Raw genomic sequence first — 14,849 nt, forward strand, 5'->3', positions numbered from 1 at the left:
TTTATAGTAGCCATTTGTCCTGTACCCTTTTCGTTTGTTTGTTTTTATATATATATATATATATAGTATATATGTATATCACATGTCGGTTTTTTCTAATCCTATTCACTGCTATTGGCTTGTATTTATATTCAAGTGGAGTTTACTCGTAAATGTAAGTAGATCAGAGATCACATCTCCTTTACGGATTCACTAGATATGAATGACATGAATAATCAATCCTTAATCCACAAATAATGCGATAAATAAGCAATAAGCAGAACAAAAACAATATGAAAAAGAAGGAACAACATTATGTGATTTAGTATATAAGACTATTATATCGTTACAACATTATTTCATTATATATTTCCAGAGGCAATTCCAAAATTATTGCTAGTGAAAGCTAAATTAAAGTATCAATTCCCCCACCCCACAAACAAATTAAATGTTTAAAGATCAATAAAGAACCAGCTACACTATTTGTTCTACCCTTGATTTTTAAAGTTACAAGTAAGTGAAATCTTGAAAGAACAGTACAAACAACAAACGGGTTGGTTATATTAATATCATTTTGTGTCCAAAAACAATAAAAAAAAAAAACTTTATTATATAGGGTACACACATTTCTCTCAGTAGCAGTATCCAAATGTGTGTATGGTAAAAATGGAGTATAGTAAATTAAAGGGGCACTAAAGTCAAAACTAAACTTTCATGATTCAGATGGAGCACACAATTTTAAACGACTTTCACTTCCATTATCTAATAGTGCAAAATATTTTTATTTACACAGTTTCTGAGGCACCAGCTCTTACTGAGCATGTGCAAGAATTCACAGAATATACGTATATGCATTTTGTGATTGGATGATGGCTGTCACATGATACAGTGGGGTAAATTAACTTTATTATTTGTCAAAAAGAAATCTACTACTCAGGAGTTAAAGCTAAGTGTTTTTGCATTCTCTTTTTATTATGCATTTACTGATTATACTATTCTAATGTGTTTAGTTGTCCTTAAACTTTTATGATTCAGATAGAGCATTAAAAAAATTAAAAAGAGAAAAAAAAGTTTCCATTATCAAATTGTGCAGTCTTTTTTTCTCAGATACCAGCTACTACTGAGTATGTGCTAGAGATCTCAGTGTTAATATATGAGTTTGAAAATTACTGATGGCTGTTACATGATACAGGGGACAGGGAAATTAAAGCAAATTTTTAAATTTGTCAGAAAAAAAAAACTACAGGAAAATGTTATTTAAACATAAAATAAAAATACAGATATAAATGTATGTAAACTGGGTACTGGCAGACAGCTGCCAGTACCCAAGATGACAGGCAATAGAGGGGGGAGGGTTAGAGAGCTGTTTGGGAGGGATCAGGGAGGTGGGAGGGGAATCTTACACAGCAGAAATAAAATAAACTGAAAAAAAAGAAGAAAAGAAAAAAAGACACTAACACTTGACATTGCAGACTGTCTGCCAGTACCTAAGATGATGGTGAACAGTGAGGGATGACGAAGGGAACAAAGCTGTTTAGGAGAGATCAGGGGGGGGAGGTATCAGGTTAGGAGGGTAATCTCTACACTACAGGTAAACTTACTTTTACAAGCTACCTTAGTGGTCCCTTCACTGCTGGGAAGTGTGGTGCGCAGCTGCAATTAGCATCCTTCTAATTACCAAAAAACAATCGCAAAGTTATGCATGTCTGCTATTTCTGAACAAGTGGGATACCAGAGAAGCTTTTACAACCTTTTGTTTTATGACTGCATACACGATATGTAAATAATTTAAATGAAAACCCCAAAGTTTGTGAAAAAGTTAATTTTTTTTTAATGTAATCGCATTTGGCAGCAAAACGGTGGAACGAATTATACCAAAATGGGCCTAGATCAATAATTTGGGTTGTCTACTAAATATATATATATATATATATATAATAATATAATATAATATATATATATATATAATAATATAATAATAAAAAAACAATTCTCTGGTCTTTTGGGCAAGTTTTTGTCTGACATGCCTGGTCCTTAAGGGGTTAATGTCCCTTTAAGTATTGGGCTCTTCTTTAAATTTCCCAAGGTATTTTATTTTACTTTTTCTAATGTATCTTACAGTCTTGACCTAAACTAAAAATGAGCTCAGGAAACCTGTAATGAAAAACACCTGCAACTGAATAGTAAAGACAGTTCTCGTCCGTCACTTTTATTTAACTTTAAACATATGTATTATGTTTCTCTACTCTAACTGCAAAGAAGAAATATGACAGAAACTCAAAGGATTAGAAATAACCTGTAACATATTTTAGATGATATGTGATTTATTTGAAGACCTAACAGTTCATGTACCAGAACAAATATTGTTCTTAGATTAAAATTTTATAATTTTAGTATTTAAAAAGGGACACTGAACCCAATTTTATTCTATTTTAGATAAACCCTTTATTACCCATTCCCCAGCCTCTGCAGACTGCCCCCTTATTTCAGTTCTTTTGACAGACTTGATTTTAGCCAATCAGTGCTGATTCACAATGCAATCTGTATGGCACATATGAACTAGTGCTGTCTAGCTGTAAAAACTGTCAAAATGCACTGAGATAAGAGGCGGCCTTCAGGGGCTGAGAAATTACCATATGAGCCTAGCTAGGTTTAGCTTTCAACAAGTACCAAGAGGTCAAAGCAAATTTGATGATAAAAGTAAATTGGAAAATTGTTTAAAATTACATGCCCTAACTCAACCATGAAAGTTTTAATTTTGACTAGACTGTCCCTTTAACCCCAACATTCTGCTTATTTTGTAAGTATTGCTTTTATCATGCTATTCAAATCTTACCACCAAATGTGTGTTGTTTTAATTAGGGCTGTTTCAGCAGCAACATTTGAGATGAAATGAGAATCTTTGATTTCAAGTAAATCAGACTAAATGTGCCGTTAGCGTCAATTTTTAATTGTGTATCTATAGGGCCTCACAGCTATGACTATCTGGAAGAACAGCTCTTGCAATTTACTGCATACATTTTCATCTTTCATTTATTGAAATAAAAAGGCTTTGATAAATCCTGCATTAAATATTTCTGATTTTAAGGATGCAGTCACCTCCAGGATGGATCAAAGAAAATTATTTTTTTATTGCTCGTAAGTGAACAGCTGCTTATTGACCTGGTTTCCACAAGTCAATAATAGCTGTGTAAGTTATTATCCCTCTGGGTGAGTGTATTGCTGCATTTAATTAATACAATTGTTTTGCCCTGTGCTGTTGTTGCTCTGCTCTCTAGTGAGTGTTAATGAATCAGAGAATACAGCTGCCAGAGGTGCCCTTGTTTTAGCAGAGCTCACATATAAAATGCCATTGTAATGTAAAGCAGTGTTCCTTAACTCCAGTCCACAAGTTTCCCTAACAGACCAGATTTTCATGACAGCTAAACTACAGCAAAGGGGAGATAATCAGCTGACGGTTGAGAGCAGGTTAGTAACCATGATGACTGATTATTTTACCTGTTCTCTAGTTCAGCTATCATGAAAACCAGACCTGTTAGGGGCACTTGATGACTGGATATAAGAAACACTGATGTAAAGGGTTCTGTTGATGAAACCTCAATGAATCATCATCAACAGTGAATAGTTTCTTTATATGTTGCAATATGTGGTTAAGGAGTGCTTGGGTAAAATAGAAACAGCACTTCCTACACACAGCTGTACTTTGCAGTTGTCTTTGGTGCCATAGGTAGGGCTCTATATCTTTCCCATCACCCACTGGGAGTTTGAGTTCTTTAGACTACTCTTGCTTACATAGCTTTTCTGTTGCCAATACAGCAGTATTGAAATTTTCAGTACTGCAAAAACTGTTAGTTTAAATGACAAAATAAAGATAAAGGCGCCATTTGTAAACAATTAAATACACTTCAGCAGGTACAATGAATCACAGGAAACACACAAAATAGGAAAACATTTTACAATACAATGACCCTTTAAAGCCTATACCAAATGCCCTAACGTGAACTCTAAAATTCTGCTTACTTTGGAAGCATTAAATTTAGCTTACTATTCAAATATCATCACCAAAGGAGTGTGGTTTTAATTAGCGCTGTTTCAGCAGCAACATTACAACATTAAGAGGAAATCAGTATCATTAATTTCAAGTAAATCAGACTAAATATGCTGCTAGCTGTACTTTGCAGTTGTCCTTGGTGGCAAAGTGGTTAAAGGAACAGTAACACTTTGAAATTTTAATATAAAACATTTAGGTATGTGTAGCAAAACACAATTTATTTTGTTTAAAGGACCACTAAATATAGTAGGTGACAGATTCACATACACAAAAAAGACAAAGCAATAGCATTTACTTTTAATTTGAACAACGATTAGTACAGCAACTCAGGAGTGCAGTGCTCGTGAAGACAGGGTCCTGCCAAATCTCCCCAATTCCAATAGTGAATATATAAATGTCCACAGCACTGTATCATGATACAGTGCTGTGGACATTTATATATTTACTTTTAATTTGAAATGAGCATTAGAATATTTTCTGCAAATTTCAAATGTAATCTAATTTTACCTCCCCCTGTATCATGTGAGAGCCATTAGACAATCACAAAATGCATATATGTATATACTGTGCACTTTTGCACATGCTCTGTATGAGCTGGACATTCAGAAGTGTGTATATAAAAATAATGTGTATGTTTTGATAATGGAAGTATATTGGAAGGTTATTTTTTTTTTTTTTAAATGTATGTTTTATCTGAATCAAGAACCTGTAATTTTAACTTTAGTGCCCAAAATGAAAATGAATTTCCATTTTTGAGGATTAGAAGTGCTCATGGCAGTTTTCACAAACTTTAAAACAATGCAAACTTAGCTAACAAAATGACTGTGCCTAGCTTTGTCTACCCCAGTAACAGGTCATTATTGGCTCCTCCAAAAAAAGGCAAATGGTGGGCAGAGTTGGCTATTGAAAATCAACTGCAGCAAACAAGAGGTCTATAATTCAAATTTTTTTCAGTCTCACCTGGTAGGTAAATGTATTGCAATAGAGCAGAAACATATTGTAATTAGTCCATTAAAGTGGTTTCTTACTATATATTATGTGTACTTATTACTTGCATCTTATATCTCTAGTACCCTGGAAACATACGTACAGCGAAGGAGATTTTCTTTGTTTCTCTCCATGGAAACCGGAGGACTGGAGACCGTATCCCATTGTGAACTTCAAATATGAGCACTCCCTTAGGACACACCCCAAGGAGGATACCAGTCTGAGACTTCTTTTCAGGATGCACTCGATGAAAATGTACTCCATACTCTGTGAGCCTTTGGCACACCTACCACAAAAAACAAAAACAAATGGGGATGAGGCATATAACGTAACCTGAGATAAATATTCTTTTCTCTTCTATAGCTTCCTAGGTAAGTAACCTGAGATAAATATTCTTTTCTCTTCTATAGCTTCCTAGGTAAGTGATGTAGAACAGTAATTATTTTACACATGCTCTTGTTCAGCTATATTGAAAACCAGGCCTGTTGGCGGTACTTGAGGACCGCGGTTGAGAAACACTGATGTAGAAAACAGGTGGTTAATTTAATAAGCCACAGGTTGGAAAAGCAGCTGAAGATAGGGGAAAAGCACAGGGAAATATGTTCAGTTATAGATAAAGCCTATATGAAACATATAAGAAAATGTATCAAGCTGCAAGCAGACTAGTTCTCAAGCACAGGAACTGTCCACCTGCAATCGCCACATGTAATGCAGCATAACTCAGCTGAATTTAAGGCTGGACAACAGGGTCGGCCTTGCTCTCATGTGATTGGTTCTGAGTGATTTCTCTGTGCCACCTCTGCAGCTTGATAAATTCTCCTCATAGAACAGGATTATAAAAAATAAAAATTAAACAAACAGCCAGGACAATAATATGAATTAACATTTTACTTGTATTGCACTGTAAAAATCAGTTATATACTAATTTTTATTAATCCCTAGCAAACCCCATTCTTTTACAGGGCCATTAATACAGTAGAACTGCATAACAACAAAATGCATAATAAAAAGACAATGCAAAAACAATTGCTAGGAATTTCAAATCAGCAGTACATTTTTTTCGGACACATTTCAAAATATTATTCTTTTCCCATGCCCCATGTATCATGTGACGGCTATCAGCGAATCACACATGCTGGTGCTTCAGAGAGTATACAATTTGATAATGGATGTAAAATGGAAGGTTTTTTAAAATTGTGTGTTCTATTTGAATCAGGAAAATTAATTTTCACTTTAGTTTCTCTTTAGCATTTTCATTAGCTCTGCTCAAATCCTACAGTCATAACTACATTGTTAAAAGCCGTTTAGATGACATTTCATGTCACAGTTGTTCTTAGGACAAAGGTGTCAGCATTTAGTATTTTAAGAGTGCAAACAAGCCTGAGTATCAGGATCTTTCTGTATGAATAAAGGAATTCTAATTTAATAACTTTGATAAGGTTAAAGGGCATATGAGTGCAAAAAAGAAAATATGTTAGAGCATTTTCTATTGATGCACCATTGCTGACATTTTTCTTTGTGTTTAACCCCTGAAAACTCAGCTCCAAGGCAGCAATGCACTACTGGGACCTAGCTGAACACATCTACTGAGCCAATGACATGAGGCAGATATGTGTGTGCCACTGATCACCAGCTAGCTCCCAGTAGTACATTGCTGCTCTTCAACATAGGATACCAAGAGAACGATTTCAATTTAATAATAGAAGTAAAATGAAAAGTGTCTTAAATTGCCTGCTCTATTCTCAATCATAAAAGTTTAATTTAGACATTTATGTCACTGTAAAGGTTTGCAGCCCTTGAGGACCAGATTACATCATTATTTTGGGTGAGGCCTTATTTACAGTGACACACCCCACTGAGAAGTTGAGTTATTTTTCTGATGCACAAAACATAAAAGTAATAAATGATTCAATATTGTATACACATATCCACTCAGTGGGTTACAACCTTTCTTGGAAAATACACCAGCTATTTTAAAAGGGACACTAAAGTCAATTTTTTTCTTCCACAATTCAAAGAAAACATACAATTTATTAAAAATTAAAAAAAAATTCTAATTGACATATCAATAAATTGTGCACAGACTTTTTATATACACACTTCCTGCTCCTCCTGAGCATCTGCAAGAGTTGATAGTGTTTGTGAGTCTGTGATTGGTTTATGGCTGTCACATGATACAACAAGCCCGGCAAATGGAAGACATTTCAAATTTATCCGAAAAAAAATCTACTGTTCATTTTAAATGAACTGCTATTTCATTATTATTTTACTATGCATTTGTTGTCTCTGATATTCTACTGTATTAAAATAATCCTTATTTTGTATAGATACTGTAATTATGCAGCATAGCATTCAAATTAAAAGTAAAGCTAAACATTCACTTATTTCAAATTATTTTACCACACACTTATAAGTGTCAACATAACATGTCCTTTACCTCAGTATTTATTTTACATTAACCTTAAAGGGACACTGAACCCAAAAAATTTCTTTCGAGATTCAGATAGAGCATGAATTTTTAAGCAACTTTCTAATTTACTCCTATTACCAAATTTTCTTTATTCTCTTGGTATCTTTATTTGAAATGCAAGAATCTAAGTTTAGATGCCGGCCCATTTTGGTGAACAACCTGGGTTGTCCTTGCTAATTGGTGGAAAAAATCCATCCACCAATCAAAAAGTGCTGTCCAGAGTTCTTAACCCAAAAATGCTTGGATGGCTTTTATTTCAAATAAAGATAGCAAGAGAATGAAGAAAATTTGATAATAGGAGTAAATTAGAAAGTGTCTTAAAATTGCATGCTCTATCTGAATCACAGAAGAAAATAATTGGGTTCAGTGTCCCTTTAACATTCAATATAGAGACACTGACACACAGATCAGTTATATTAGAATAGAAAACATTTTTGCATGCAGGTTCTAAGCAATATTTCCCAGTCCCACCCTTCATATATTCTTTACTTTGTAGATTGTTAAAATAGGAATATATTTTGTGTCAAACTCTGATTTCAAAAACTAAGACACAGGATTGCTAAATAATTCTGGCCAGCAGGCGGTGCTGCAAAACTGCTAAAGCTGTTTCTTTTTAACATTTCTACTTCTTCTGATGGGAGGGGGGGGGGTGTAATGAGACATGGAAAAAGAAAACACATGTATAATATAAAGTGATACTCAAGTACACAAGAAAAATAGGAACTCATTTAAAACTGGTACTGTGAAATCACCTTAAGGAATTCCAACTCAGTTTCCTTTTCCAAGGCTCCTGCATAGGTACTGTGTAACCTGGGCAACTCTTCTTTTAGGTAGGATAGATCCAATTTCTCGACCACTCTATCAGGCAAGTAATGTTCCAATTTAAAATAGCTCATACCATGAACCTATAAAGGCACAGAAAAGTTCATGTATTATTTTACCAATGTCAATAGTTTAACAAAAATAAATTAATTAAAAAAAAGGTTGTTCTGGTGTAGACAAATTAGGCCTGTCATGAAAGGGATATACTATGCAAACATAGTGTTAGTATTTTTCTTACCTCGGTTATTAGGTTTCCTAACAAAATTAAACACATACAAAAAATAAAAACCAAAATATTTATTGCTCTTATAAGATATTTCTGCTCTGTTGCTATTCAATAGCCAAATTCCCCCTTCCAAATATGGTGTGTCTAATGGAACCAATACGCATTAGGAGCAATTGTGTTCAGCCAATGAGCATTAGTATAAAGTACACAACTAATACAGCTGTATTAGCATCAATTTAAATGTAAAAACCATTTACTTCTCATTCACTATGCAATCTTTTTTCGCTACACATCTTTTAATGGTTATTTTTCCCTGGGTTTTCCTTGACAATTTGAAAAATCAAATAATTAAATATGTTTTTATCATCTCTGGTTAATAATTATTATAATAATAATAATAATAATCATCATCGTCATCATGTACAAAGAACTATAAAAGCTTACTCTACAGTCCCAGTAAAAGAGATACTGAACAGACACAAAAAAAAAAACAATCATGCATATTAAAGAGCAAAAAGATAAGTATGTTAAAATATTTTTGAATAAAAAATAGGTAAAATATGTTTAAACAAATTGGAATTCCTTATTGTCCGAATGGGATAACACAAACAGGTGTATTAAGAGAAAGCTTGATGAGAAAAAACATAATTTATGTAAGAACTTACCTGATAAATTCATTTCTTTCATATTAGCAAGAGTCCATGAGCTAGTGACGTATGGGATATACATTCCTACCAGGAGGGGCAAAGTTTCCCAAACCTCAAAATGCCTATAAATACACCCCTCACCACACCCACAATTCAGTTTAACGAATAGCCAAGAAGTGGGGTGATAAAAAAGTGTGAAAGCTTATAAAATAAGGAATTGGAATAATTGTGCTTTATACAAAAATCATAACCACCCCAAAAAAAGGGCGGGCCTCATGGACTCTTGCTAATATGAAAGAAATGAATTTATCAGGTAAGTTCTTACATAAATTATGTTTTCTTTCATGTAATTAGCAAGAGTCCATGAGCTAGTGACGTATGGGATAATGATTACCCAAGATGTGGATCTTTCCACGCAAGAGTCACTAGAGAGGGAGGGATAAAATAAAGACAGCCAATTCCTGCTGAAAATAATCCACACCCAAAATAAAGTTTAATGAAAAACATAAGCAGAAGATTCAAACTGAAACTGCTGCCTGAAGTACTTTTCTACCAAAAACTGCTTCAGAAGAAGAAAATACATCAAAATGGTAGAATTTAGTAAAAGTATGCAAAGAGGACCAAGTTGCTGCTTTGCAAATCTGATCAATCGAAGCTTCATTCCTAAACGCCCAGGAAGTAGAAACTGACCTAGTAGAATGAGCTGTAATCCTTTGAGGCGGAGTTTTACCCGACTCAACATAGGCAAGATGAATTAAAGATTTCAACCAAGATGCCAAAGAAATGGCAGAAGCTTTCTGGCCTTTTCTAGAACCGGAAAAGATAACAAATAAACTAGAAGTCTTTCTGAAAGACTTAGTAGCTTCAACATAATATTTCAAAGCTCTAACAACATCCAAAGAATGCAATGATTTCTCCTTAGAATTCTTAGGATTAGGACATAATGAAGGAACCACAATTTCTCTACTAATGTTGTTAGAATTCACAACTTTAGGTAAAAATTCAAAAGAAGTTCGCAACACTGCCTTATCCTGATGAAAAATCAGAAAAGGAGACTCACAAGAAAGAGCAGATAATTCAGAAACTCTTCTGGCAGAAGAGATTGCCAAAAGGAACAAAACTTTCCAAGAAAGTAATTTAATGTCCAATGAATGCATAGGTTCAAACGGAGGAGCTTGAAGAGCCCCCAGAACCAAATTCAAACTCCAAGGAGGAGAAATTGACTTAATGACAGGTTTTATACGAACCAAAGCTTGTACAAAACAATGAATATCAGGAAGATTAGCAATCTTTCTGTGAAAAAGAACAGAAAGAGCAGAGATTTGTCCTTTCAAAGAACTTGCGGATAAACCTTTATCTAAACCATCCTGAAGAAACTGTAAAATTCTCGGAATTCTAAAAGAATGCCAAGAAAAATGATGAGAAAGACACCAAGAAATATAAGTCTTCCAGACTCTATAATATATCTCTCTGGATACAGATTTACGAGCCTGTAACATAGTATTAATCACAGAGTCAGAGAAACCTCTTTGACCAAGAATCAAGCGTTCAATCTCCATACCTTTAAATTTAAGGATTTGAGATCCTGATGGAAAAAAGGACCTTGCGACAGAAGGTCTGGTCGTAGCGGAAGAGTCCACGGATGGCAAGAGGCCATCCGGACAAGATCCGCATACCAAAACCTGTGAGGCCATGCCGGAGCTACCAGCAGAACAAACGAGCATTCCTTCAGAATCTTGGAGATTACTCTTGGAAGAAGAACTAGAGGCGGAAAGATATAAGCAGGATGATACTTCCAAGGAAGTGATAATGCATCCACTGCTTCCGCCTGAGGATCCCGGGATCTGGACAGATACCTGGGAAGTTTCTTGTTTAGATGAGACGCCATCAGATCTATTTCTGGAAGCTCCCACATTTGAACAATCTGAAGAAATACCTCTGGGTGAAGAGACCATTCGCCCGGATGCAACGTTTGGCGACTGAGATAATCCGCTTCCCAATTGTCTATACCTGGGATATGAACCGCAGATATTAGACAGGAGCTGGATTCCGCCCAAACCAGAATTCGAGATACTTCTTTCATAGCCAGAGGACTGTGAGTCCCTCCTTGATGATTGATGTATGCCACAGTAGTGACATTGTCTGTCTGAAAACAAATGAACGATTCTCTCTTCAGAAGAGGCCAAGACTGAAGAGCTCTGAAAATTGCACGGAGTTCCAAAATATTGATCGGTAATCTCACCTCCTGAGATTCCCAAACTCCTTGTGCCGTCAGAGATCCCCACACAGCTCCCCAACCTGTGAGACTTGCATCTGTTGAAATTACAGTCCAGGTCGGAAGCACAAAAGAAGCCCCCTGAATTAAACGATGGTGATCTGTCCACCACGTTAGAGAGTGTCGTACAATCGGTTTTAAAGATATTAATTGAGATATCTTTGTGTAATCCTTGCACCATTGATTCAGCATACAGAGCTGAAGAGGTCGCATGTGAAAATGAGCAAAGGGGATCGCGTCCGATGCAGCAGTCATAAGACCTAGAATTTCCATGCATAAGGCTACCGAAGGGAATGATCGAGACTGAAGGTTTCGACAAGCTGAAATCAATTTTAGACGTCTCTTGTCTGTTAAAGACAGAGTCATGGACACTGAATCTATCTGGAAACCCAGAAAGGTTACCCTTGTCTGAGGAATCAATTAACTTTTTGGTGAATTGATCCTCCAACCTTGATCTTGAAGAAACAACACAAGTCGATTCGTATGAGATTCTGCTAAATGTAAAGACTGAGCAAGTACCAAGATATCGTCCAAATAAGGAAATACCACAATACCCTGTTCTCTGATTACAGACAGAAGGGCACCGAGAACCTTTGTAAAAATTCTTGGAGCTGTAGCTAGGCCAAACGGCAGAGCCACAAACTGGTAATGCTTGTCCAGAAAAGAGAATCTCAGGAACTGATAATGATCTGGATGAATCGGAATATGCAGATATGCATCCTGTAAATCTATTGTGGACATATAATGCCCTTGCTGAACAAAAGGCAAGATAGTCCTTACAGTTACTATTTTGAACGTTGGTATCCTTACATAACGATTCAATATTTTTAGATCCAGAACTGGTCTGAAGGAATTCTCCTTCTTTGGTACAATGAAGAGATTTGAATAAAACCCCATCCCCTGTTCCAGAACTGGAACTGGCATAATTACTCCAGCCAACTCTAGATCTGAAACACAATTCAGAAATGCTTGAGCTTTCACTGGATTTACTGGGACACGGGAAAGAAAAAATCTCTTTGCAGGAGGTCTCATCTTGAAACCAATTCTGTACCCTTCTGAAACAATGTTCTGAATCCAAAGATTGTGAACAGAATTGATCCAAATTTCTTTGAAAAAACATAACCTGCCCCCTACCAGCTGAGCTGGAATGAGGGCCGCACCTTCATGTGGACTTAGAAGCAGGCTTTGCCTTTCTAGAAGGCTGAATTTATTCCAGACTGGAGATGGTTTCCAAACTGAAACTGCTCCTGAGGATGAAGGATCAGGCTTTTGTTCTTTGTTGAAACGAAAGGAACGAAAACGATTATTAGCCCTGTTTTTACCCTTAGATTTTTTATCCTGTGGTAAAAAAACTTCCTTTCCCACCAGTAACAGTTGAGATAATAGAATCCAACTGAGAACCAAATAATTTGTTACCCTGGAAAGAAATGGAAAGTAGAGTTGATTTAGAAGCCATATAAGCATTCCAAGTTTTAAGCCATAAAGCTCTTCTAGCTAAAATAGCTAGAGACATAAACCTGACATCAACTCTGATAATATCAAAAATGGCATCACAGATAAAATTATTAGCATGCTGAAGAAGAATAATAATATTATGAGAATCATGATCTGTTACTTGTTGCGCTAAAGTCTCCAACCAAAAAGTTGAAGCTGCAGCAACATCAGCCAATGATATAGCAGGTCTAAGAAGATTACCTGAACACAGATAAGCTTTTCTTAGAAAGGATTCAATTTTCCTATCTAAAGGATCTTTAAACGAAGTACCATCTGACGTAGGAATAGTAGTACGTTTAGCAAGGGTAGAAATAGCCCCATCGACCTTAGGGATTTTGTCCCAAAATTCTAATCTGTCAGACGGCACAGGATATAATTGCTTAAAACGTTTAGAAGGAGTAAATGAATTACCCAATTTATCCCATTCTCTGGAAATTACTTCAGAAATAGCATTAGGAACAGGAAAAACTTCTGGAATAACCACAGGAGATTTAAATACCTTATCTAAACGTTTAGAATTAGTATCAAGAGGACCAGAATCCTCTATTTCTAAAGCAATTAGTACTTCTTTAAGTAAAGAACGAATAAATTCCATTTTAAATAAATATGAAGATTTATCAGCATCAATCTCTGAGACAGAAACCTCTGAACCAGAAGAGTCATCAGAATCAGAATGATGATGTTCATTTAAAAATTCATCTGTAGAGAGAGAAGTTTTAAAAGATTTTTTATGTTTACTAGAAGGAGAAATAACAGACATAGCCTTCTTGATGGATTCAGAAACAAAATCTCTTATGTTATCAGGAACATTCTGCACCTTAGATGTTGAAGGAACTGCAACAGGCAATGGTACATTACTAAAGGAAATATTATCTGCTTTAACAAGTTTGTCATGACAATTAATACAAACAACAGCCGGAGGAATAGCTACCAAAAGTTTACAGCAGATACACTTAGCTTTGGTAGTTCCAGCACTAGACAGCGATTTTCCTGAAGTATCTTCTGACTCAGATGCAACGTGAGACATCTTGCAATATGTAAGAGAAAAAACAACATATAAAGGAAAATTGATCAAATTCCTTAAATGACAGTTTCAGGAATGGGAAAAAATGCCAATAAACAAGCTTCTAGTAACCAGAAGCAAAGAAAAAATGAGACTGAAATAATGTGGAGACAAAGGCGACGCCCACATTTTTGGCGCAAAAGGACGTCAAAAAATGACGCAACTTCCGGCGACACGTATGACGCCGGAAACAGAAAAGATCTTTTGCGCCAAAAAAGTCCGCGCCAAGAATGACGCAATAAAATGAAGCATTTTCAGCCCCCGCGAGCCTAATAGCCCACAGGGAAAAAAAAGAGTCAAATTTTAAGGTAAGAAAAAAAAAATTGATTCAAATGCATTATCCCAAATATGAAACTGACTGTCTGAAAATAAGGAATGTTGAACATCCTGAGTCAAGGCAAATAAATGTTTGAATACATATATTTAGAACTTTATAAATAAAGTGCCCAACCATAGCTTAGAGTGTCACAGAAAATAAGATTTACTTACCCCAGGACACTCATCTACATGTTTGTAGAAAGCCAAACCAGTACTGAAACGAAAATCAGCAGAGGTAATGGTATATAAATAAGAGTATATCGTCGATCTGAAAAGGGAGGTAAGAGATGAATCTCTACGACCGATAACAGAGAACCTATGAAATAGACCCCGTAGAAGGAGATCACTGCATTCAAATAGGCAATACTCTCCTCACATCCCTCTGACATTCACTGCACGCTGAGAGGAAAACCGGGCTCCAACTTGCTGCGGAGCGCATATCAACGTAGAATCTAGCACAAACTTACTTCACCACCTCCATAGGAGGCAAAGTTTGTAAAACTGAATTGTGGGTGTG

The 14,849-nt window shown here is 35.6% G+C and overlaps 1 protein-coding gene across 2 annotated transcripts in view; it reads right to left on the reverse strand.

The window, feature by feature from the left end:
• The window catches only part of PTPN13 (protein tyrosine phosphatase non-receptor type 13), a 565,956-nt gene that overhangs the window by 190,449 nt on the left and 360,658 nt on the right, over nucleotides 1–14,849 (reverse strand). For both annotated transcript variants that reach the window (XM_053703380.1, XM_053703379.1), the window contains exons 15-16: nucleotides 8,240–8,392; nucleotides 5,121–5,303 (exon numbers count right to left, since the gene is read on the reverse strand). In XM_053703380.1, the coding sequence (XP_053559355.1) occupies nucleotides 5,121–5,303; nucleotides 8,240–8,392 (336 nt within the window). The remainder of the gene's footprint in view (nucleotides 1–5,120; nucleotides 5,304–8,239; nucleotides 8,393–14,849) is intronic.

This window comes from Bombina bombina, chromosome 2, assembly GCF_027579735.1.
Source record: "Bombina bombina isolate aBomBom1 chromosome 2, aBomBom1.pri, whole genome shotgun sequence".
NCBI classification, from domain to species: Eukaryota; Metazoa; Chordata; class Amphibia; order Anura; family Bombinatoridae; genus Bombina; species Bombina bombina.